Source organism: Trematomus bernacchii, unplaced genomic scaffold, assembly GCF_902827165.1.
Source record: "Trematomus bernacchii unplaced genomic scaffold, fTreBer1.1, whole genome shotgun sequence".
NCBI classification, from domain to species: Eukaryota; Metazoa; Chordata; class Actinopteri; order Perciformes; family Nototheniidae; genus Trematomus; species Trematomus bernacchii.
In genome coordinates, this window is record NW_022987739.1 from 27,176,737 (window position 1) to 27,203,860 (window position 27,124).

The following is a 27,124-nucleotide window of genomic DNA, read 5'->3' on the forward strand; positions in this document are numbered from 1 at the left end:
GTGTCTGCACTATTGTAATTGTGTCTGTTGACTGGTAAATAAAAGAGAGAACCAAATGCACTGTACAAAATATCAGCTTTATTGTCAATTTACAATTTCCATGCTGTTCAGATGCCTCTCCACAACGTTGCTTCCAGGCGAATACAGAGGAGTTGAAAAGAGCCCTTGGACATTCGGAAATCTTTGATCCACTGCACATCCTCCCACCAGGCCGACGTTCTATTGTTCACCCAGAGTTCCGTAGTATTCGCATATCTGGAACACATACAAAGACACAAATTAGCCCTACATAACTCCATAAATCCTACATTAGATAGTATTAATGTGATTTAATGAACGTACCATTGCTGTTCTTTGGGCGTGATAACGGCCATCATCCTCGGCTGTCCAACGGCGAAACATAGCGTGTGCTTTCGTCGTCCAATCCTTTTGTTAAGGCTTCTTAACCGCCTTCGCCTCCGACTCAGCATTTCTATTGCATTTGAATGGTCGATCTGTATTTGTATTTGTGGCTGAGTTATTGGCTTAAATAACTCCGTTACGAAGCTGTATAACACGACCTCCATACCGTGTCTGAGGTCGGAAGGTAAACAGAAGCATACAGCGGAAGCGGAAGTTTTTTTTCTTCTTCTCTCGGTTTTTTGGCGAATTGCAAGTTTAAGGTGCATACCGCCACCTACTGTACTCACCGTGAAGTTGTTTGCGGCCTGCCAGTAAACCCAAAGCAGAAGAAGAAGAAGTGACGTCAGCGGCTCATTTGCCTAATCCACCCCCAGGAACTCATTTTGGTGTGAACGCGATCTGCTTTAGTTCATCAGAACTAAAATAACTCTCATGAACTATAGTTTTCATGAACTACTGTGGGAAAAGTACTTGGTGTGAACGCCCCTAATCACAATGTTTTGAATTCTGTACAGAGAAATTAAAATAAATGCATTATGTGTTTTAACACTGTAACCCTTATGATGCAGATGCTCAGAAGAGGCCTTCTGATGATGGATTACCTTACAAATGCAAATGCTGAAAACCAATGCATATGTCATACTTTCTACATACATACAGTATACATTTATTTTTTAAAGTATTCATTATAACTTCAAGTACAAGTTTACAAGTAAACAGGAGTTACTGTAGCATCACAGCTAGCATACATGTAAAAAAAAATGACATTTTTAGTGATGCAAATGATAATCAAGATGTATGTTCTGGATGTAGGTATGACCTTGAGTTGTTAATGTCAAAGTGCTTCAGATTCAGATGATAGAGTACTTAAGAGAAGAAGGAGAAAAACTGAGCACAAGTAGACTAAGGAACAGTGGCTATGCTCGTGAACCTGCTATATTTACATCAGTATATTTAAGTTTGACAGCTGGAACGTTCAAACAAATGACTTGAGATGCTTTTGTTTCTTTTCAGGCATTCCCACACCCTCACTGACATGTTTGCAATGCCTGCAGTTCACAGACCGTCAGACACCGGCTGCTTTGTTTTTTGTGTCAGCCTACTTGTGTCTCATATTCACTGTGAGCGTGAGAAGAGTGATCTGTGTTTCTGTTCAATGAGACTCATTCCTGCTGCAGACAGTGAGTGAAAAACTCATTACCAGATTTCTATAAGAATAATTGTGTGTTAGGATTTGCAGTAGGCCCATTATATCTTTATTTTTCTTAAAAGTTATTTTGCCAATATTATTATCCTGCTCTAGCATGTGACACATATTTATTTTAGAATACATAACATGACCTCTATAAACCTTAATTGTAGATGTTATTGTTATAAATCATACCCATATCTTCACTTTTTTTGGACATAGGAACTATACATATACTGTACATGCATGCATTTTCTGTATAGCATAGTTCTGTATCAATACACTTACATTTATATCATGTCTAAATATAAAACATTTTTGGCTTTTAGTTTGTAAGAAAATGTTGCATTGATAGAAAAAAAGTTTAAAATTCATAATAAATTGCAATATATATATATATATACATATATATATACATATCCAATCAAATCAATAACATCAGGGTGCCACATTGCATACATAATACAAGCATGTTCGCTTTAGACAGTCTCTGTCTCACTCTGCTGTTTATCTGCAGTTGTTGCAGGACTTTTCCACTCATTTACAATAGAAATATTTGCAATTATGATAACAACGGCATGAAAAACACCCCCTCATTACATGATGTGGCCGAAGATGAAGCACGATGGCTACCCACAGTAGATGTCCACAGGTGAACACGGCCGAGGAGCTTTCCGCATTTCTACGTATGTGGAGTTCTCAGGATCTGTGTCGCTGCACTGAAACACAGAAACAGAAAAGCAGCACATTTATTACTGTTTTATTCTCGTCATGTAACTTAATGAGTAAAAACAAGCCCCCAGTGCTAGTGATATATGAATTAAGACAATATATGACTTGTAACTGCCATAAAGAAAAACTTAGTTCAGTTCAAAAGTGAGTAGGAAATCAGGTTGACAGAGAAAGTAGAAATTGTAGGGAGTAACTTATAGTTTTATAGACCATTCCTTATTTTGCCAACATTTGGGAGGCATTAGTATTGATATTGTGGATCCTAGTAAATCATTTATTGCCCTGTCTCTGTGTTTTCCCGCCTGTCTGATGGTCTGATTCTTTTCACCTGCTACTCATGTGTTTCTGCCTGTCCTCCCCAGCTGTGTCTTGTCTTTGTGATTTGTCCTGTGTGTGTATATAAGTCTGTCTTGTGTTCGTTGTCTTTGTTTCCGTCTGGTTCCGGATGTGTGGTGTTGTTTTGTACCTGCCTGATTCCCTACTATTCAATATAATCTTCATATATCTTAAGAAATAAACCATGAGCGTATGCATTAGGTCTTGCATTTAGTTTTTACACTTCAAGTCATATTCATCTCGATGCTAGAAACTCTAGCAAATGTCACAAAAAGCTCTCTGGGAATTACACTCCACCGGCTTCACACATGAGTCAAAAGTTTCCCAGACTTTTTGTGGCTGTACCTCCTTTTCTTTGTCAAAGTTTGCATCATACTCTGCCGGTAGCTTGTGCATTTCTGTGCCAGTAGGGTGTAATGCAGGCAACGACAATGATGACAGATTGATTGATTAACATATGATACAAGGTGAAAGCCCTCTCTAGCCTGTCAATCAAATGATGACAAAATCATCTCAATCATCAGAGCTTGGCAAGGCGGGAAAACACAGAGACAGGAAGTGAAACAAGATAGGAGAAAATACATTTAAAAATAAAACAGGAAACCCAATCAACCCCAGGATTATGACAGAAAGACAGGTACCGTCAGTCTGATGTAGAAAGCGGTGATGAGACAGCTGTACAGGAACATCAGAGCCAGCAGACCAATCAGAATCCAGCTGAGCAAATGAGATGGAGGTGAAGATGGAGGTGAAGATGGAGGTGAAGATGGAGGTGAAGTTGGAGGTGAAGGCGGAGGCTGAGGCGGGCAGGTCACTTCCTTTTGACCTTACAAAAAAATGGAAATACAATTTCCTGTTTGTATATTACTGGTTTAAACATCGATTCAGTGTTGAGGTGTTGGATCAGTAGCACAAACTCAAATACAGCTTCAAGTTAACAACATCCCGAATGAACAGAGATGTATTTAGAAAAGGAATATTTTAAATAAACCCAATAAAGGTTGCTTTCAAATGTGAGTATTTTTGAGTCTGACACATAATTTATTCAATCAACATTTGAATACTACTGCTTGGTTTTTCGTTTATTAAAGACAGTTACTTTATAGAATATAAAATAATATGTTAAAGAAAGTATTCAGACATGTCACAGAAAATTACCACATTGTAAAAGAAATTCCTGTATGTATAATGAAAAGTTAAATCAATCAAAACGAATAAAGCTTAAAATCCTCATATTTAAGAAGCCATGACGAATTTTCAACGAAAGATTACTATAATAAGGGGGGGAGTGTGTGGGAGAGAAACTTCCACTGGAGGGAACACAGGGATTTTAGCCTTTGCAGACCATTTACATGCACTAAATCCTATTTAACACACAGGAAAAGGAAAACCCCCAAAGTCCCCTTTAAATAATATGTAAAATAACTCATATTACAAGTAAGTAAAAAGATCCCTGAGCTATAAAAACATAAAGGAAAAGTAAATTACAAGTTTCTTAGTTTTGTATTTTAGTAGACTCACTATGCATTTCACATAAACATTGTATTGTGTTGTATTTCCTCATTGCCTTGTATTTACATACCTGAAAGGAGTATGGTTACATCTCCTAACTCGGTTTTATCCAACCCGCCTTCTTCAACCCGTGCATTTCACAAATTGCAGTACCCATAAGGAGCTGTACAAATGCCGCAGTTTTTGCGTGGCTGTGTCTTTAGTTGAAAGCCCAGTGGCGATCTGCTCATCTCTCATCTAAATAATATGCTACAAAGGGGCGGACTGGCCATCTGTGTGTTGAACTTTCCTGTTCGGCTCCTAGACCGTAGTCGAGAAAACAGGGGGGGATGACTCTCTGTCGTCTCCCAGGGCAGAAGCAACAAGCTTCAGGTTCAATAACCCACTTTAGCTTAAATGACAGGAGAGAGGCGAGCTCTTCTCGGGAGGCCGTTGCATTTATTTAGTTGTTCTTCTGTTTCAGAAACATACAAACGCTTGCTCACTCTCGCTCTACCATCCACACACACATATGCACACGCCACACCCCTCTCTCTCTTTCTTATACCTCATTCACACCAACGGTGTTTCAGGGCCGGTTCGGAGCTGCAGCTTGAAAAGCACCGGGTGTTCCTGTTCACACCGCAGCGGTGCAGCCTCTTAGCTCCGGAATCCGGTTTGTTTCAAGCACCAAAAAATTGTCCGGCTAGAGCAAAAGCACCGCATACGTCACACTTATGTCGAGGCGGGGGCAGGGGGAATCGGAATCGTCGTTGAAGTTGATGATTACGATTGTAAAGTAGTTTTGAATGTAGCATGTAACGACTGTAAAGTTGGTAGTAAAGTCGTCCCATTTCTTCCATTTCGTTTCGACAGAGCAAAACCAAAACGAGTAGCGCTTCAACACAATCGGCCATTGTTGTTGTTGTCGGTGTGAGCTGTGAGGGGTTTCCGCGCGGTTAGGCTTTATGAAGCAGGCACGCAAATGGTTACGTCATGACGCAAACGATGAATCAATGACGCAGCACCAGTCGGACTCTGGGCGGTGTGAAAAGAGCCGGAGCTAAACCGAAGAACCGGTTCTGAACCTGAAAAGCTCTAGCACGGAGCTTGAACCGGAGTTGCGTTGGTGTGAATGAGGAATTAAAGGGACAGCGATCTCATCTCACTCTGCATGACCCTAATATCATAAAATGTGTGTTCTGGAGAACCACAGAACGGTCCTTTTTATTATGCCATTTAAATCAATTATTTAAATTTGATTGTTAAATTCGGCATCCTGTAAGTTTTAAGGCTCCCGCCGCCCCCCCTGTTGACAATTCACGACCGTCGGCACGCTGATAACAATTATTTTTTGTAATGGCACTTCATATCAAAAAGGTTGCTGGCCTGCACAAGTGCTGTGTGCCTTCAAGCTAGCCCTGAGTTGTAATATGACATATGTTTTGAGTTTGTGTATAAGTTTGCTCACATTTTGGTAGAGCCCCCCGTGGAAAAAAATGCACCACCAACAAATAACAATTGTCCGGTACCGGGATTAATAAAAGTTGTGAGGACAGGAGGCGGAGGCGGAGCCCCGCGGACCACAGCTCTCTCTCTCTCTCTCCTCCCGTGCCCCTCTTCTTCTCTCTCTCTCTCTCTCTCTCCTCCCTCCTCTCTCTCTCTCTCTCTCTCTCTCTCTCTCTCTCTCTCGCTCTCTCTCTCTCTCTCTCTCTCTCTCTCTCTCTCTCTCTTTATTCAACCAGCTCACAAAGATATAACAGATGCCATCACATTCTACATAGCTAAAGACATGTGCCCAGTTACCATGCTTAGCATCCAGGGGTTTAAGCAACTGGTTAACACTATGGACAAGCGTTACGCGATGCCATCTTGGCATCATTTCACCAGATCTGCACTGCTTTCCCCAGGGTTCGAGTTATAATCTGAGCTTCATGGGGGTCTTTAAAACGAACGTGTTTGCACACATGCACACACACACACACACACACACACACACACACACACACACACACACACACACACACACACACACACACAGCAGCAGCAGTCCTCTACTTGCTACAAACTTAAATATAGAAAGGTTCAACTACGCACACCCCATAACACATCATCTCGGCTCGCGCAGCACGCTCACAGGCATAGATTACCAATAATTTATTGCGCACCTTGGAGGTGAAGTGCAGGCATATTGTCATTCAAGAGAGAATACGATTCGTAGTTCTTTTGGAAAACATGATTTTCTTTTAGCCTATTTACCTCGTTAACGTAAATAATACTCGTTACATTGACACATGCATTATTTGTGATTAAAATAATGGTAGTTGGTAATGATTTCCCTGTGTTCATGGGAGCTCAGGCCCCTCCTTGTGGGAGCTCAGCTCCCATTAGCTCCCACATAACTTGAACCTTGGCCTGCCCTTTATGACAAAGGCCTTGGGGAAGTTGAAAAAGATGTGGCTTCAGCTGAATACTTTGCCAATAATCTAATACATTTTTATTTATTATAATTATTATGTTCAGTAGGATGTGGAAGTGCGCCCCAAAATATTTGTTGATCTTCTTTATTGGTATTTATTAATTTTATATTATTTATTTAAATGTAGATATAAATGTATAATTTATTTTATTTATATTTGTATTGGTTTTTCAGTTGAATTATACTTAAGGTTCAGGGTAATCAACTGTTAAAAAGATACTGTTCAAATTATTATTTATTTATTTTTTAAAGTTCAATAAATTGATGTTTTCAAAGTCAATGAATAATCATATTTAATAATCGTGATATCAATATTGACCAAAATAATCATGATTATGATTTTTGCCTTAATCGAGCAACCCTAGCGAGGTCCCAATCATCGCTGCTTGAAGCTTTCATTCTTAGTCAGCCTATATATTATGAATGTTTTCCTACATTTTAATCCCTCATTATTGACGGCAGCCTCACCGCTGATTGGCTACCGTGCGAACGCGTCATGCGAATTTGAAGCTCGAGTTGAAAAAAATTGAACTTGAGCGGCCCCCTTCAATCGCCTCAATCGCACCACGTCATGCGCGTCAACCGCGTCATGCGCACCGTCGGAGCGAATTCGCGTCTGTACGCGTCTCTGCATTGACTTTACATGTAATCGCACCGCTCCCAAGAATCGCATCGCGTCCGTTGTGAACGCAGCTTTAGAAGCCCCCCTGCCATTTATTACACCATGAATCCAGAGTAAATTGCTTTTGTATGGTAAAACATGAATGTAATAACTAACACCAGGGTGATTTTTGTGAGATGCATGGAAGCAAGACCTTTTGGATTTTTTTCTAAATGAAATCCAGGGACATTTTTGGTTTTGCGGTCCTATTAAAGAAAAAATTGGGACAATTCTGTTTTAATGTAGGCTAGTTTGACCATTGTAACTTCTGTGCAGACATACAGATAAAATTGGGCTATTAAGTAAGAAGCCAGGCAGGCATTTGGTATGATCACCATAGCCATATGAGGCCGGAGGACTGTCCTTTGCTTTCAGCTGTCAGATTGTAAACAAAGTCACGTGACTGGGGGCAGATAACAGCACTGACAAATTGTGGGCTCATCATGTTTATTCGGCCACAACAGAAAAAAAAGAAACCTCTTGCTCTCTCCAGAGGGGCAGGTCAGCCAAAAAGGGAAAAAGGGCCATTGCCCGGGGCAACATTAGCCCGTACCTGTGCACGTCCCTGCCTGACAGTATCAGGATATCAGCAGCTCTCCTCCTGAGCTGAACACTCTGAATCCCTGTGTCCCTTTCCTGAGTCATCTGGGGGCTGCCAGAACTTTCTTGAGACGAACAAACAGTCAATCTCATTGGCCTTCCCAATCTCTTGGCTTTATGTTCACTAGCAAGAACCACGCCACAACAGTGTGATGTTTGTACGTTTATTGAAGTAACATGTGAAGGATATGAGGGGGGTGAAGAGATGATCTGGGAGGACGAGCTATGGTCCGAGCAGTGGGAGACTCAGAGTGGGGGTTCCGTCTTCGGCATGATCTGCGTGGACTGATTACGGGCCCCCAGACGATACCTGGAATTTAATGTTAGTATACGCAGTATATGAATATGCACCATTTAAATATAAATGGTGATGGACAGAGGATGTTGGGATGAAGGGATGGAGGGATGAGGGAAGGAAGGGATGAGGGATGAGGGATTTGTAGGATGGAGGGATGAAGAGGGATGGAGGGATGAGGGATGAGGGATGGAGGGATGAGCCGGATGAGGGATTGAGGGGTGAGGGCTGAGGATGCGGGATGAGGGATTGTAGGGGATGAGGGATGAGGGGACTGTAGGGATGAGGGATTGACAGTGATGAGGGATGGAGGGATGAAGGGCTTGTAGGGAATTGAGGGCAATGAAGGGATGAGGGTGATGGAGGGATGAAGGGATGTAGGAGATGAAGGATGAGGGACTGTCGGGACGTCGAGGGCTGGCGGGCTGCCGGCTGCGGGCTGCCGGCTCGGGCTGCCGGGCTGTCGGGCTGCGGGCTGCCGGGCTGCCGGGCTGTGGCTGCGGGCCTGCCGGGCTGCGGGCTGCCGGGCTGCGGGCTGCCGGGCTGTCGGGCTGCGGGCTGCCGGGCTGCGGGCTGGCGGGCTGCCGGCTGTCGGGCTGCGGGCTCGGCTGCGGGCTGGCGGGCTGACGGGCTGTCCGGGCTGACGGGCTGACGGGCTGCAGGGCTGCGGGCTGAAGGGCTGCGGGCTGGCGGGCATGACGGCTGTCGAGGCTGGAGGGATGTTGAGGGGAGGAGGGATGGATGTATCGCTCGGTGTGAGTCGGAAGGGGAACTGTATGGGTAGAAGGGTGAGGGAGGGTGGGTTGAAAGATGAGACAAGCGGTGGCCGGAAGCTTTGCCGGATATAAATAGGGGTCATTTCACTAGCAAGAACCACGCCACAACAGTGTGATGTTTGTACGTTTATTGAAGTAACATGTGAAGGATATGAGGGGGGTGAAGAGATTATCTGGGAGGACGAGCTATGGTCCGAGCAGTGGGAGACTCAGAGTGGGGGTTCCGTCTCCGGCATGATCTGCGTGGACTGATTACGGGCCCCCAAAAGAGTCGGATTAAAAGCAGCTGACTTAAGCGTGTGCATGTCAGACGTCGTTTAGATTGTTGCGGATGTAAGCGTGGTACGCTTGGGATGACGAGCGGCCGAGGGCCTAGGTGGTTGGATAAGAGATGCCTGGTCTAGCTGCTGTGGACGCTGCGCCGATGCGGGAGAAATGGCTCTGATTCTGAGAGTGCGCCCAAAATGTGCGGGATGTTCTGAAAGTGTTTCTGGACCAGAAACGTGTGGCTTGAAGATAACGTGCCCGGAACGATTGACTACATCTTCACTTCTAAATCCGACTAAACATTACCTTGAGGAGTTAAAATGATGCACCCCCGGTTTGCCCAGAACCGGGCCTCCGTTACGCTCTAAGGGAAAATACGTTGATGCCGTAAATGTTAGGTTGGGTCTGCTCACTGCGAGGGTCAGAGAGAGAGAGACCGGAGCGTCTGCTCGCTGCAAGGGTCGGAGAGAGAGAGACCGGAGCGTCTGCTCACTGCGAGGGTCAGAGAGAGAGAGAGACCGGAGCGTCTGCTCACGGCGAGGGTCAGAGAGGGAGAGACCGGAGCGTCTGCTCGCTGCGAGGGTCAGAGAGGGAGAGACCAGAGCGTCTGCTCGCTGCGAGGGTCAGAGAGAGAGAGACCGGAGCGTCTGCTCGCTGCGAGGGTCAGAGAGAGAGAGACCGGAGCGTCTGCTCACTGCGAGGGTCAGAGAGAGAGAGAGACCGGAGCGTCTGCTCACTGCGAGGGTCGGAGGGGGGGAGACCGGAGCGTCTGCTCACTGCGAGGGTCAGAGAGAGAGGGACCGGAGCGTCTGCTCACTGCGAGGATCAGAGAGGGAGAGACCGGAGCGTCTGCTCACTGCGAGGGTCAGAGAGAGAGAGACCGGAGCATCTGCTCACTGCGAGGGTCAGAGAGGGAGAGACCGGAGCGTCTGCTCACTGCGAGGGTCAGAGAGAGAGAGACCGGAGCATCTGCTCACTGCGAGGGTCAGAGAGGGAGAGACCGGAGCGTCTGCTCACTGCGAGGGTCAGAGAGAGCTGTGGCTATGTTTCTCGTATAAAATACGCCCTGTGTTGTAATATGACATATGTTTTGTTTGTGTATAAGTTTGCTTACATTTAATAGAGCCCCCCCTGGAGAAAAATGCACCAGCCGCCACTGGTTCCGAGTAAGAACAAATAACATTTAACCGGGATTAATACAATTTGTGAGGACAGGAGGCGGAGGCCGAGCCCCGCGGACCACAGCTCTCTCTATCTTGTCTATGCCACTTGGCGTAGTAATGTTTGTTTTGTTTATCGTTTACGCTGTGTCGTTGTATGTCTCCCCCCTCCCCCTCCGTTACAGTGCCAAGTATTCATATAGTTCAGGCATCCTCAAAGTCCGGACTCCGGTCCGGTCCGGATCCGGACCGAACCACAACTGTCTCTGGACTGAAATTATACTTTTCATATGTATTATCTGTATTATCTGTATTATCTGTGTTATCTGCGAGACATCGCCACAACGCAACGAGTCAAAATTCTCCACTATGTCCACTGCAAACAGCGCTCTGCATGTCCGTCTGTGTGTGTCTGTCAACGCATTGGTCCAATCAGATTCAGCATCCCGTCAGCGTTTTTTCCCCCCACCAACAGGACCGGTGAAAAATTCAATATTCTGGAGTCAATGGGTTCAAATTATTCAACCTGCTCGCTAGCGCCACCTATGAAAAATGTACAAAGTCGCACTGTAACTCCGAATAACCTGAAATTGTGCACACTTATCCGTCTTGACCTGTTCTACAAATTATCCTCTCGGACCTTTAAGCCCCGCCTACTTTTTTAAACATTTAAATTAGCATAATGTTCAAAACAGTGAAATATTCACTTATTTCAATTCTTTGTTTTTTGACACCAAACTTAGTATACAGCATCGGTGGAGGGTCAGACACATTACCCTAGGACATGAGCATGTTCAGTTGATAAATATGGCCACCATTAATCAAAACGTGTTTGCAAAAAGGCGGGGCTTAGAAATAAATGCTCATAACTCATCAACAATGTATCCAAATATCACAGGTTTTGTTGGATAGGTTCAATCTGTCTTTGGGAATAGGTAATCTAAAGCATTTTTATTTTGGACTATAGGGGGCGCCAAAAACACCACCAATTTATAACTCAAGAACGGATGGACGAATTTTTTATTTATTTTTTTAGACATACTCTGGGGGTGACTACGAACTGAGATTTAAAGTGTCGCAACAAATGCAGAATTTGGGCGTGAGCTATACATTTTTTTTAAATTGTGATAGCATAAAATGAGCTTCGGACACAAAACTTGGGACACACGTCACAGCCCACGAGAATGTAAAAAAAAAGGTACTTTTTTGTAAAACTGCTCAGTAGCGCCCCCTATTGTGTGGTAGTCACATATAGTTTCTCAGAACTTCACGAATTTTGGCAAAGACATTCCTCATGGAATTGCGGACATATTTCTAATTAGCTTCCATTGGCCCCGCCCGCGAGGAAATTCGCCCATTTTGAAAAATGTGCGTTTTTCAGGCATTTACTCCTCCAAGGGGAGTGATCGAAAAAATTCCAATCCAGGACAAGTTCAGCCCATATCCAATGTGATGCTAAATTGTGAGGAAAATGTTTGATAGCTCAATCGGGGAGGTTGTAAGCTCACAGCGAATACACCATTTTTGACGATTTACATGTCACAAATTACTCCAAACTACTCGCATACAGTTTTTCCAATATTCACAAAACGCTGTATACACATTGCTCTTATGATTGCGGACATATTTCAAATTTGCTTTTATTAGCCCCGCCCCCCAGGAAGATGGCCATATTCAACAATGTGCGTTTTCATGCATTTTAAGCACATTCTTGCAAACTCTTCCTAGGGAAATGATCGGAAAAATTCCAATCCAGGACACGTTCAGCCCATATCCAATGTGATACTAAATTGCGAAGGAATAGTCGATCGCTCAAACGAGGAGCTCGTAAGCTAACGGGGAATTTTCAATTTTTGACGATTTACATGTCACAAATTACTCCAAATTACTCCAAACTACTCGCATACACTTTTTCCGATATTAACAAAACGCTGTATACACATTTATCTTATGATTGCGTACATATTTCAAATTGCCTTCCATTAGCCCCACCTCCCAGGAAGTCGACCATTTTGGAAAATGTGCGTTTTTCATGCATTTTAAGCACATTTTTGCAAACTCCTCCTAGGGAAATCATCGGAAAAATTCCAATCCAGGAAGAGTTAAGCGCATATCCAATGTGATAATACATTGCGAAGGAATAGTGGATCGCTTGAACGTGGAGCTCGTAGGCTAACGGAGAATGTACAATTTTTGACCATTCATATGTCAGATACTACCTTAAGCTACTGAGACCCGCCTGTCTGCCCGGCGCATCAACTCTCACACCTACACACACACACCCACACCTACACAATGTACAACACACACATACTCTCTACAAAACACACCTACACATTGTACAACAAACACATACCGCTCCTAAAGTATATAATAAATATCAGGCTACAGCCCTTGTATATTTTATTATGTGAAGCACTATATGGTTTCATGAAAAATATCTACTGTCTATTTGTAGATATCTCCTAAAGCCTACAAATAAAGTGTTTAATGTAGGCCTGTTATATATATTATTGAGCGATATATATTATACACACTGTTCTGCTTTCTGCACTGACCTCAGCAGCTGTTCTCACTGTAAACATCACGTCACAATGAAAACAGTTGTATTCAAAAAATAAATAGCCTACATCCAGGGGAGATGTCTGATGCACATTTGATTGTCTTAAATAACTTATAATCACAACGGGAACAGTTTGCAGAGCTGTGCTTCGTTGACATAAATCCGGCCATGCGCCACGCCTCTTTTAAACATCACTGTTGGCTGAAATTGACTCCGGAGAATACATCAGTGTACCCTCGGTTATAGCTCCTCCAGAGAGACTCCTCTCTCCTCTTTCCTCTCTCCTCTCTCCTCTAAATCAGTGTATCCTCGGTTACGGCTCCTCCAGACAGCCTCCTCGATAATCGATCCTCGACAAGCCTTTAGAGAAATGTGTTTTCCTTCGAGACGGCGCGCCGACATCCGTTTCCGGGTCGCTGCTGGAGGACTTGGGAGTCTGGGACGCGAAAATTATAGAAATTACAAACGGCTCATTTCGGAGGACTCGCTCGCGTCTGCTTGACGCCGGGACGACCGGCTGCCCTCCCCGACAGGCGCACGGACGCGAGGGCCCGCTCATCACTGAAATTAAATGGGAAATGAATGAATAGGTGAATTAATCAGAAAAGGAAGAGATGTGTATGTGTGTGTGTATATATATATACAGTGGCGTTTTTATATGTACAAAAGTGGTGGGGCACAAAAAACTTAGATGTCTATATATAAGCTTCTGCAGTGACGTGCAGTGAGGTTCATGGCTGGTGAGGCACTGGCACTGACTCTTCAGGTTTACAAATATTATATTTTGACCTAAACCAAAATATAATATTATTTTCAAAAGCTTTTTTTGTCTGATGCTTCGATTAATTTTAAACAGACAGTTCAACAAAAGGATACCCAAAAAATGTAATTTTATCATTTAAATATTGAATTGTTCTCTCTTAGTAAGATCCCATTTTCAATAAAATGGCGGTCTTACCTTGACTTGAAGATGAAGTCCATTTTCCTATCCTTCTGGACAAACATTTCTATTACTTTTTTGTAAAAGTCCTCCTTATCTTCTTGTAGTTTCAAAAGTCTATCATAAATCTAATCCATAGATTTATGATAAAAAAATTATAAAAGTAGGCTAGACATGTGGATGTTATCCGGCTGATCAAAACGTGCATTTATCTAACAGGTACGTTTCCCACAGATCTTATTTTGAGCTATTTTCTAAAATCCTCTGGAGAAATCTCATTGCTTTTTTGTGCTTACTTCCTGGTTTTAGGACGCGCCACTGCAGCTCTCTCGTCTCCTCTTCACACAGCACACTTTTCGCGGCACACGTACTTACAGCCAATCAGCTCTGAATGATTTGAGATGACGTACCTGTATGGTGGGGATGGTAGCTCCGTGCCCCTCTGGTCATTATGTTTTTGCCACACACATTACATTAGAAAATACTCTGAGCATGCGCAGTGTAGTTTTTACAGTCACGTTCACTTCACAGCGAGAGGAAGGGGCATAATCAGGTTTTGTCCCACATGGCTCTAAACAGCTCAATAGGCACACACTGTGACTGTAGACACACTAATTAGAAGAACACAGACTAAAACAGCAATGTACAGACGAATCAGATGATTAAACATGATCTTAAAATATATTTTATATATTTTTTTATTTATTTTTTTGCATTTTTGTAATCATTATTTGTAATACTTTCTGCTGAAACTAGGTGGGGCTGTGCCCCACCTGCCCCTAATGACCAGTCGCCACTGTATATATATATATATATATATGTGTGTGCATATTAGGGATGCCAGAAACTGACCATGATCAAATTCGAAAATCGGACAGCCCTGGCGAATATTAATCGATTATTATTCATGTTATTGTCCGGTTCTGTTTGTGATGTGTGTGAGCCATGTCCTTGTCCGTATGTTTTTGTTTTTGAAAATGTCTAATAAAATATAAATGTTAAAAAAATAAAACACTATGGACAAGTGTTACGCGATGCCATCTCGGCATAATTTCACCAGATCTGCACTGCTTGCCCCAGGGTTCGAGTTATAATCTGAGCTTCATGGGGGTCTTTAAAACTAACACACACACACACAAACACACACACACACACACGCACACACACACACACACACACACACACACATACACACACACAGCAGCAGCAGTCCTCTACTTGCTACAAACTTAAATATGAAAAGGTTCAACTACGCACACCACATAACACATCATCTCGGCATAGATTAAGCAATAATTGATTGCGCACCTTGGAGGTGAAGTGCAGGCATATTGTCATTCAAGAGAGAATACGATGCCTAGTTCTTTTGGAAAACATGTTTTTCTTTTAGCCTATTTACCTCGTTAACGTAAATAATACTCGTTACATTGACACATGCATTATTTGTGATTAAAATAATGGTTGTTGGTAATTTATTAGCGACCCCCACAGATGTATGATTTCCCTGCGTTCATGGGAGCTCAGACCCCTCCTTATGGGAACTCAGTTCCCATTGGCTCCTGCATAACTCGAACCCTAATTTATTTGCATTTATTATAATTATTATGTTCAGTAGGTTGTGGAAGTGCACCCCGTAATATTTGTTGATCTTCTTTATTGGTATTTATTAATTTTATATTATTTATTTAAATGTAGATATACATTTATTATTTATTTTATATATTTTTATATTGGTTTTTCAGTTGAATTATACTTAAGGTTCAGGGTAATCAACTGTTAAAAAGATACTGTTCAAATTACTATTATTTTCTTTTTTAAAGTTCAATAAATTGATGTTTTCAAAGTTAATGAATAATCATATTTTATAATCGTGATATCAATATTGACCAAAATAACCGTGATTAAGATTTTTGCCTTAATCGAGCAACCCTAGCGAGGTCCGATCATCGCTGATTGAAGCTTTAATTCTTATTGTCAGCCTCAATATGATGAATGTTTTTCTACATTTTAATCCCTCATTATTGCAAGAGACAGTACATGTAAATAATTAAGGGCAATGGCAAAATAAACATGTGTTAGCACTCAACAAGATTTATTTTTGTTCTTGTTATATTGTATCGTCAGTGTGTTGGAGATCCAAATCTGTTATGTGTCAGTAAAACCTTCTCTCCTTTTTCTCTCTCTCGCTCTCTCTCTCTCACACACACACACACAAACACACACACACACACACACACATACACACACACACACACGCGCGAGAGAGCTATGTCTTTTTGTTTGAAGTTGCACACTGACATACAACGACATACTCAATCAGTCTGTAATGCATATTGTTTACTAAATTAACAATTGAACATATTACCAGAATACTGGTCAAACTGAAGTCAACACAGGTCAAAAACTACTACTTCTTCCACACAATGTAATATTTTCCAGTTTTATTTTGTATTCAATTATTTAATATATTTTAGTTGCATATGTTTTACTACATTAAATAATGTCTAATCTTTCTTCAGCCATTACACATTGCATTCTGACTCAGCAACAATTGCAAAAATATGTCCATCTGAACAGAGGTTTTTTAGAATATATCTCAACCCCAGCCCGTCATTACAGTATTTTAGAATCACACGAGTAGGACTGAAGTATCTTAAGGGAAACAATGAGCTTGATAGATTTTCTAAACCAGGGGTATAACGAGGCATAAATCAATGGGTTCAGACAAGAGTTAAAATACATCAACCAGACTACAATGGGTGAGGTTGAACTACCAGTTTCAATATCCTCATCTATAAGGGATGGAGTGTAATATGGAAAAAAACATATTAGAAACACAAGGACAACAACACCAAGAATCCTGGCTGCTTTCATCTCAGATTTCTTAGCAGTTGCACCAACTGAACGTTGCATAGTGACAGCGATAACATGAGATCGCATGGCTCGAGCCTGAGACACAGCCACCACAAACACTCTCATATACAGAACTATGATAACAGCAATGGGGGCAATAAGGGTAACAACTAAGTCAACAGCTCCTGTGATACTGTCAATGACAATTACACACTCTCCATGGCAAGAATTCTGTGAATCAGGTTGTCTTAGAAAGTCCTTTAAAATTAGACAATTATATATGACAGAGCAAATTCAACAAAGACAGATGCAGATTTTTGTTCTGTTGAGAGTTACTCTGATGGTGTAATGTAGAGGGTCACATATAGCAAAATAACGATCAATGGATATGAGCACCATGTTTCCAACTGTAGAAGAGGTAATGATAAAATTAACAATTAAATACAGAACACACATCAGGTCACCCAAGTACCAGCAAGCCTCTGTTAAAAGGATTGCAACAGGCATCAACATGAGGCCCACAAGGAAGTCTGAGACAGCCAGGGAGAGGATGAGGAGGTTAGTGGGGGTGTGGAGCTGCCTGGAAAGGAAGAACATCATCATAAATAAAATGATCAACAATAGCTTGTAACAACAAACAGCAGTAAAACACAAAAAAAGGCATTTGAATGGATATGCATTTGTTGTTGAGTGTCTGCTTTAACTATTTTGTCACACAACGTCAGGTTTGAATATGTTATAATTTAAAACAGCACTATTATCTGAGACATTCATTAAAAGGAATATATGCGTTGCTAAATCCTGTTACTTTCCAATCATGAACATATACAAGCTTAAGCTTAAAGTTTGTCTGTGCCTGAAGTGGGAGATAGAGATGATGACCAGCAGGTTGAGAGCTGCAGTGATGAGAGCGATGAAGGACTGCAGGATGTAAGCGAGCAGGACATCTGACTGAGCTGGCGTAGGTTTCCTGCAGGATTTGTTGAAGAGCTGTGGAAAGCAGAGTTCATCCATTTGGGAAGTCTCCATAGGCAGAGAGACGTGTTGAGAAGCTGCTGTGTTCTGGCAAAGCTCTCTGTTATGCAGCTGATATATCTCTTCTCTTCTGTCTTGCCCCTACTATTACTTTCTCTCTAGCTAAGACTGAAATCCCTAAGCTCTACTTTGTTTTCTGCAGTCATCTTCATCTCAGTCTTCATCACTTCCATGCAACTTCGTAATTCCCGGCATTGACATCATCTTATTTGATTATGGATGACACTTTTTCCTTCTCATCAAGAGTGGTTTTACAGTGTAAAGAATCTTAAAAGATTAAAACATTTCGTGAAGTATTGAAACCAAGTGGGCCATGCTGATAAGTTACATTGTGGGAGTGGCTCCTCAGAGTTATGGTCAAAGGGTCAATGAAGCCAACTTGATTCAATGGATTAGGTCATTTAGCCTTTTGGGCCTGGTTGTTCCAGGGTTATTTTGAAACAAAAACGACATAAAGGCAAGAGATTGGGAAGGCCAATGAGATTGACTGTTGGTTAGTCTCAAGAACGGTCTGGCAGCCCCCAGATGACTCAGGAAAGGGACACAGGGTTTCAGAGTGTTCAGCTCAGGAGGAGAGCTGCTGATATCCTGATTATGTCAGGCACTTTGAAGGACTCCCAAACACAATCCAAAATGTTGTCGATTGATAATGAAAAGTTGTAAGATTATAGGGAAGCTTTACCCATATCCCAATATCACAGCGCCAGGTATGGATGAGATTTGCCCAGCAATTTTAAAGGCTCTAGACATTGTTCAGGTTTCTGGCAGACATGTCTCTTCAATCTTGAGAGATGGTCAACTCCTCTTTATATCAAGGTATCATGTTGCTCAACCACCCAGGAAAAGCTTATGCCAAGGTACTCAAAGGAAGATCTGACCAATTGTATTGAACATCTTGCGGTCGTGCTTAGCTGTCCCCTTTTGTTAGAAGCATCCTTATACTTCCTGTACATAGTAAAACAATTTACTTCTGAAAGGATTAATGAAAGGGTGTCAGAGGCCTCAGTGTGGTGAGACAAGGAATTCCTAACTTTTCACATGGAATTCACAAATAATGGTAATTATGTGCATCTTACAATATGTTTTTTCACCATTCCATTAACTTTTACATTAACACACACACACACACACACACACACACACACACACACACACACACACACACACACACACACACACACACACACACACACACACACACACACACACACACACACACACACACACAGCGAGCAGCATAGGACAGACAGGGCCCCGAGTAGAGGGCTCCACCTGTGCTTATATAATTAGGGTTACAATACGTAACCCACCGTTATATCCCACACAGGCTCTGACCTCTACTGGACTCTATGGGTACAGTGGGTGGAGCCCTGATGCGTAAACGCCCTGTCGTCCAACAACATCGAGTCACCACACTGCCCTTGACCGGCTTTTGGTTAAGAGCCACTACACCGCAACCTCCTCTCCTCCGGTTGTGACCGGGGAGAAGTGGGGGCCGCAGTTTACCTGGCTGGTAGCACACTCAGACACGCTTACCTCGTGAATAGTGTGCCTGGAAAACAGTGAGGAGGGCTCTCCCTGTCCCCCAGCCGGTATGGGGCTCACTGTGCACCATGTTTCCCGGGTCCCTAAGGAGCATGGGAACACATAAGTGCACTATGTCCGGGGGGGGGGGGGGTCAGATACCTGCTTACCCACAGCCCCTCCCCCCCTCACCAGTCCTGTGTTGCCTCAGCAAGCACAGAGGATGAGAAGGAGCCAGACATGTCCAAGAGATAAAACCTTATGAAGGGGCCTGGCGTGGACCAAGACGCCGCCGTACATATGTCCTCCACACTCACTCCGTTAAATAAGGCTGTTGACACAGCCATACCCCATGTAGAGTGTGCACGGACCCCCGTGGGGAAGGCTCTCCCCGCCTGTCCGTAGGCATGTGAGATGCACTCGCAGAGCCATCCTGCCAGGCGTTTCTTGGACAGAGCTTTACCGGCCACGCCGCCCCCAAAGCACACAAACAGTTGTTCAGTGCGCCTAGTGGCAGCCGTGTGCTCCACATAACATGCTATCGCACGCTCCGGGCAGAGGAGGTGCAATTTAGCCTCCCTGGCCCCACTATGGGGTGGAAGAATAAAGCCCCCTAACTGAATAGCCCTTGACCTGAACGAGCTCCTTAGACTCTTGGGAACAAAGGAGGGGTTCGGTCTGAGTGTCGCCCCGCTACGGTCACCCCGGATCAATAAGCAACTTGGGTGCACCGACAGAGCGGTCAGCTCTGACACTCTCTTGGCCGAAGTTAAGGCAAGTAGCAACGCTGTCTTCCATGACAGCGCTTTCAGGGAGGAGAGCACCAACGGCAGGTCCCACTGCGGGGCAGAGGCGTGCACTTCTGGGCGCTGCCTCCTGACCCCCTGCAAAAACCACAACATAAGCGGCTGACTGAAGGCTGACCTGTCGCCAAATCCCTCATGGCAGGACGAGATGGCTGCTGCTTAAGTGGAACAGAAAACATATCAAACATTGTATCTGACAGTCTGATTTACCTTAACCTGTTTAGCCCTGAGCCTGTTTTTCAGGTCTCAGGCTCGAAAATGACATTCCCAGAACAAATGACCATACAGATGGAGCGTCTTATTTTGGACAGTTTGAAACGCGAGGGTCGTGATTGGCTCGTGCACGGTCCGTGATCGGCCCGTGATCGGTTCGTGATGAAGAGCCGGCCCCCAGTCTGACTTGATACCGCCCCCGTGATAAATACATTTAATTATTGTGAAGCCAGCTGCAATGGATCATTGATCCACCAGGGGGTGCAGTGGGGTTCCACACTGGAGCTCATGTGAAATCAACTTCGATACAGTAAGCTGGATGTACAGTATGTCTGGTACTAATGTATAGCGGATCTTTGTTAAGATCCATATGTCACGGATAGGATCATAGTCTGTGCTAAATAAGACATGTAATCATTTACAAAACATCACCATGTTGTTATTTAACAAAATAATGTTGTTTAGTCGAAAAAAACGAACGAGAGGAAATGCAGCCGGCTCTCCCGATTTTTAATCCTAATTTAATCATCATCTTCACCACGATCATTTATGTTTATGTTCGCCGAATTGACATGAAATTACTGACAAATATGAATATTCTGTATTCAACTTCATTAAAACGATCAGGATCCCTGGGTGTTATTTTTCCCCACAATGAGAAATAGTCAGAAAAGCAGAAAAAGAATACTCAAACCGAGAGATGAGTTTACAACGTGACTTCACTATTATTTAACAACTGTTTTTATTGGGTTCTTTTATTTGGTGTTAAGTATAGGTGAATTGCACTACTGTGGGAAAGATCGTCATGTCTCCTCCGATCTGCTTTATGATCTTCTTTCTCCCGCTGTGTAGATTGGGGGACGGCCGTCCTCTGTCTTCAATGTTCAACATCGCGTGAAACAGAGGATTTCGACATTCTGTATTGCTTGCTTACTTCCTTAAACCTTTTCTCCTCCTTATCTCTTTCATGACTTTTTATTTAATGCTTTATAACAGCTGTAATAGTTTGTTTAGAAATCCTAGAAACACTTTTACGGCAGCTCTCATTTACGGTAACTCCTTCTGACGTCATAGCTACCCACGTATGTGAAAACACTTTACGATCAACGGTACCTTCATTTAATATTCTTCAGTAATAATATCTCGACGTCTATAGATGTAATGTTAAAGTCAGTAGGTTTTGGTGTGCAACATTCCGTGTCATTTTTACTTCACATTCAGAAAACGTAATATTAGCCATGCTTGTCAATACTAACCGGATATGAAGGATTTTCAGAATAAAAGCTTGGCATTGAGATTTTATGAGAACTTCCGGGTTTTTCACAATAAAACAGCTTTTAAACTGACGGTATGTTTTAGACTAAATAATGCTATTAAACATTGATTTTAATTTCTAACATTTTGCATTTCAGACTTCTGGAATATATTGCGATATAAACAGGGTTGGGAGGGTTACTTTGTAAATGTAATCAGTTACTGATTACTGAATACATGGCTCTGAAAGTAATCCGAATACAGTTACAGTTACGTGTCTTAAAAAAGTAACGTAATCAGATTACTTTTAGATTACTTTTGGATTACTTTCTTTATCCATCACAGATGAGAAAATAATAAAACAAATACAAAGAGGAAACAATTTGATATGTCTACCATTTATTTTAGGAGTATTCATATTTTTTCAGATAGGATCATACATTTACAAAACATCACCATGTTTTTATTTTTTATTTTCGGGGTTCGGGTGTTTTGTTTGATTTTAAATAAAGTCTTTATGACTCAGAATATGAAACTTTTATTTCCAAAATCACACGATAAATACATTTGTGAAGCTTGTAAAGGGAAGATGACAGGCACCTCACTCGCAATCTGCTCTTCCGCAGCGCCGCCCCCCTCCCTCCGGCTGAAATTATGAATGTACAGTAAGGCATATAGTAATCATAGATAACACGGCAGGGTCCGTTACAGTTTGTTTTCATCTGATTTCAAATAATCAAAGTCTTGGCTTTCAGAATATTAAACTTGTTTCGGCAAATTTAGATGATAAATACAACTATGAAGCTTGTAACGGCATAATTACTTAAGCGGAGAACGGAGTAATTTAACGTTACAGCAGGCATAACAACAGCCGGTGTTTATTTTATTATTATATATAGTCGTTATTCATTTGTTTTAAAGCTCAATAAGGAAGATTTAAACTTTCACACACGTTGACCGGCGAAAAACTCTGCCCGGTTCCCTCGGCCCCACCACGTTGAATAAACAGAAGGCTGCTTTTGTGGAGGAAGTTACAGCGCTACGTACAGGCTCGGCATATGTACTGCAGCTTTTTCCAGTGGTATCCATAAATCTCTTAATTTTGACCTCAAAGTGCACCAGATTGATGCATTTAACTTCAATATAAAGAAAAACATCTTCTGTTGTAACAACATTAACATTATAAATAGTAACATAGCTGAACATGGTATTGCACATTTAGCTTTCAGTGTTACTGACCTGAGATGTTTTTATTACATGAATTAAGGTGACTGAGGCTTTTTAACATAGACTTTTCCAATGTCTGAGTGTAATATCTGCATTTTCTATTTTGGTTCGATTAGGACACATCCTGGGGATTGTGTTTACAAACATTGACCATACCGTTCACCATCCCCCACCCCCCTACTGTATGTTGATTTTTGACTTTGTTTGCCTACATGTAAATGGGTGGCATTTAGTACCTACCCCCCTCTGAGTGAATACCTGCTTAGCTACTTGGCACTAAGTACAGATATGTCTACCCTTTCTTCTTAGAGTTAGCCAAGAGGCTATTTTTCATCTGTAGTTAGTTAGATTTTAAAAGTCAATCGAAAACACATTTCATTTTAAACAAGTAAATACAATACATTTAAAACATGCAACATACACTGTAAACAAAATCTGTAATCTAGGCAGTAAATTGCTGTATTACCCACAGTCATTTACTTTGAATTTGTAATACAGTGTGATACTGTACATTATGCTGCACTGTGGGAATATTATCCTTAGGCGGGAAATGTATGTAAGCTGGAGTCTGAAATAAGCTAAAAATATGTATTTCTTAATAAACTAAATAGGCCACCATTGGTAGCAGTTCTCATTATATACTTCTCAGTAACTGCTCCCCTTAAATTAAATGTATTCTGTAGATTTTGGGGATTCATTAATGCATTTATTGCCATCACCATGCTTTTTCAAGACTCTTTTAAATTCTATCATTTTATAGGCCTATTTAAGTTTCACTTTTCTGAAAATAACAAAGCAGGGTTGAGGAAATATTCCAAACTGCATCTTCAAAAGTAATCCAAATAGCTACATCAGCATCTAGCAAATGAAAAGCTTTCTTTGTAGACACACAGATCAACTGTAGTGGCACAGTGGCAAATCCCTTCTGTGACTATTTGGACGTTTTAGGAATATTTTCCTATACCTGTTGACTTCACATCTTGTACACATTTAATTAGGAGCAAAAACACACACTTCAAGTCAGATCATCACCCTTAGCTATTTTAATTACCTCTCAAACAACCTAAACTAGTTATAAATGTTTATTTTTACTGTCGGCCGGGTCAGCTGCTGCATGAGACAGACACTGGAAAGTATTATCATGTGAAATTAATCATTATGTTATTAGTATTAAATATATATAAGTATTTTTACAGCTTGTATTTTTTTACCAAGTGTTTTTATTGCTCTTGGGGCATTAAAAACAAGATTTTAACTTTAGTTTTTTATATAATATCTGCATTTTCTCTTGTGAAAAACTAAGTCTTAGTTTGGCCATAGTTATTTAATATATAAAGACTATATATTATTGAATTACAAGATTAGATATACTTTATTTGATCTAAAATATTGATGTGTTCAAATGCTCTTCTAAACAAAACTGAAAGTCCATGAAAAGTTGTCTTCCTGTTTTTGTGAAGGAAGCGCCATCTCCTGGTTAAATCCTGAAATTGAAAATCTGGCAACGCCCTCTTGGAAAATAGTGGGAGGGCTTAACATTCCCAGATACTGGTCTTTGGCAGGTCTTAGGCAGGTAACTGGCAGGTAGTAGGCAGGAAGCAGTAAGCTGGAGTCTGAAATAAGATGCTCCATCTGTATCTTCCCTTCTAAAAGGGTTAAATTAATAATATTTTTTCTCAAAGTAATGATAAACCTGTGAGTTGGATGTAGAAAAGTCAGAATCAATATAGATGTTTTTTATTTTAAAGAAAATTCAGATTGAACATAGTAAAAAACTGTAAATTATAGTGTCCGTCCAAAGATTCTTTTTTGCTTATAGTGAAAACTACCCTTGGATGATGGTAAGGTAGACTAAAAGCTTTACATCTAGAAACGGAAAAGCAGTTTTATTGCTCATGGATTATTAGAAATCATTTCAAAGGGACACAGACACATTGGATTAACATATGGATTAACTTCAGCAGCGTTTTTATTGTTTTAATGCCATTGAAGACCACTTTTGACCAGACTACGACACAAGGTAAACCATGTTAGCATTTTTAGCTACCTAGCGCCACATGTACATAAATCAATGGGTTCAGACAAGAGTTAAAATACAGCAACCAGACTACAATGGGTGAGGTTGAACTACTATTTTCAATATCCTCACCTATAAGGGATGGAGTGTAATATGGAAAAAAACATATTAGAAACACAAGGACAACAACACCAAGAGTCCTGGCTGCTTTCATCTCAGATTTCTTAGCAGTTGCACCAACTGAAAGTTGCATAGTGACAGCGATAACATGAGATCTCATGGCTCGAGCCTGAGACACAGCCACCACAAACACTCTCATATACAGAACTATGATAACAGTAATTGGGGCAATAAAGGTAACGACAAAGTCAACAGCTCCTGTGATATTGTCAATGACAGCTACACACTGTCCATGGCAAGATTTCTGTGAGTCAAGTTGTCTCAGAAAGTCCTTTAAAATGAGACAATTATAGATAACAGAGCAAATCCAACAAAGACAGATGCAGATTTTTGTTCTGTTGAGAGTTAGTCTGATCGTGTAATGTAAAGGGTCACAAATAGCAAAATAACGATCAATGGATATGAGCACCATGTTTCCAACCGTAGCAGATACAATGGTAAAAGTAACTATATTATACAGAGCACACATCAGGTCACCCAAGTACCAGCAAGCCTCTGTTAAAATGATTTCAACAGGCATCAAAAGGACGCCCACAAGGAAGTCTGAGACAGCCAGGGAGAGGATGAGGAGGTTAGTGGGGGTGTGGAGCTGCCTGGAAAGGAAGAACATCATCATAAATAAGATTATCAACAATATCTTGTAACAACAAACAGCAGTAAAACACAAAAAAAGGCATTTGAATGGATATGCATTTGTTGTTGAGTGTCTGCTTTAACTATTTTCTCACACAACGTCAGGTTTGAAGATGTTATCATTTAAACCAGAACAACTATTATCTGAAACATTCATTAAAAGGAATATATGCGTTGCTAAATCCTGTTAATTTTCAATCGTGAACATATACAAGCTTAAGCTGAAAGTTTGTCTGTGCCTGAAGTGGGAGATAGAGATGATGACCAGCAGGTTGAGAGCTGCAGTGATCAGAGCGATGAAGGACTGCAGGATGTAAGCGAGCAGGACATCTGACTGAGCTGGCGTAGGCTTCCTGCAGGATTTGTTGAAGAGTTGTGGAAAGCAGAGTTCATCCCTTTGGGAAGTCTCCATCTTTAGAGAGACGTGTTGAGAAGCTGCTGTGTTCTGGCAAAGCTCTCTGTTATGCAGCTGATATATCTCTTCTCTTCTGTCTTGCCCCTACTATTACTTTCTCTCTAGCTAAGACTGAAATCCCTAAGCTCTACTTTGTTTTCTGCAGTCATCTTCATCTCAGTCTTCATCACTTCCATGCAACTTCGTAATTCCAGGCATTGACATCATCTTATTTGATTATGGATGCCACTTTTTCCTTCTCATCAAGAGTGGTTTTACAGTGTAAAGAATCTTAAAAGATTAAAAAATGTTGTGAAGTATTGAAACCAAGTGGCCCATGCTGATAAGTTACATTGTGGGAGTGGCTCCTCAGAGTTATGGTCAAAGGGTCAATGAAGCCAACTTGCTTCAATGGATTAGGTCATTTAGCCTTTTGGGCCTGGTGGTTCCAGGGTTATTTTGAAACAAAAACGACATAAAGGCAAGAGATTGGGAAGGCCAATGAGATTGACTGTTGGTTCGTCTCAAGAAAGTTCTGGCAGCCCCCAGATGACTCAGGAAAGGGACACAGGGTTTCAGAGTGTTCAGCTCAGGAGGAGAGCTGCTGATATCCTGATACTGTCAGGCACTTTGAAGGACTCCCAAACACAATCCAAAATGTTGTCGATGGATAATGAAAAGTTGGAAGATTATAGGGAAGCTTTACCCATATCCCAATATCACAGCGCCAGGTATGGATGAGATTTGGCCAGCAATATTAAAGGCTCTAGACATTGTTCAGGTTTCTGGCAGACATGTCTCTTCAATCTTGAGTGATGGTCAACTCCTCTTTATATCAAGGTATCATGTTGCTCAACCACCCAGGAAAAGCTTATGCCAAGGTACTCCAAGGAAGATCTGACCAATTGTATTGAACATCTTGCTGTCGTGCTTAGCTGTCCCCCTTTGTTAGAAGCATTCTTATACTTCCTGTACATAGTAAAACAATTTACTTCTGAAAGGATTAATGAAAGGGTGTCAGAGGCCTCAGTGTGGTGAGACAAGGAATTCCTAACTGTTCACATGGAATTCACAAATAATGGTAATTATGTGCATCT

General features: G+C 41.8%; 1 protein-coding gene and 1 pseudogene across 1 annotated transcript in view; both read right to left on the minus strand.

Annotated features, from left to right (window-relative positions):
- Positions 1-1,134: 1,134 nt before the first annotated feature.
- LOC117495342 overlaps positions 1,135-27,124 on the minus strand; it is a 42,596-nt gene continuing 16,606 nt past the window's right edge. Inside the window, exons 4-5 of the mRNA XM_034146541.1 lie at positions 3,301-3,485; positions 1,135-2,310 (exon numbers count right to left, since the gene is read on the minus strand). Coding sequence (XP_034002432.1) covers positions 2,221-2,310; positions 3,301-3,485 — 275 coding nt within the window. The 3' untranslated portion in view covers positions 1,135-2,220. The remainder of the gene's footprint in view (positions 2,311-3,300; positions 3,486-27,124) is intronic.
- Positions 16,505-17,773, minus strand: LOC117495333 (annotated as a pseudogene).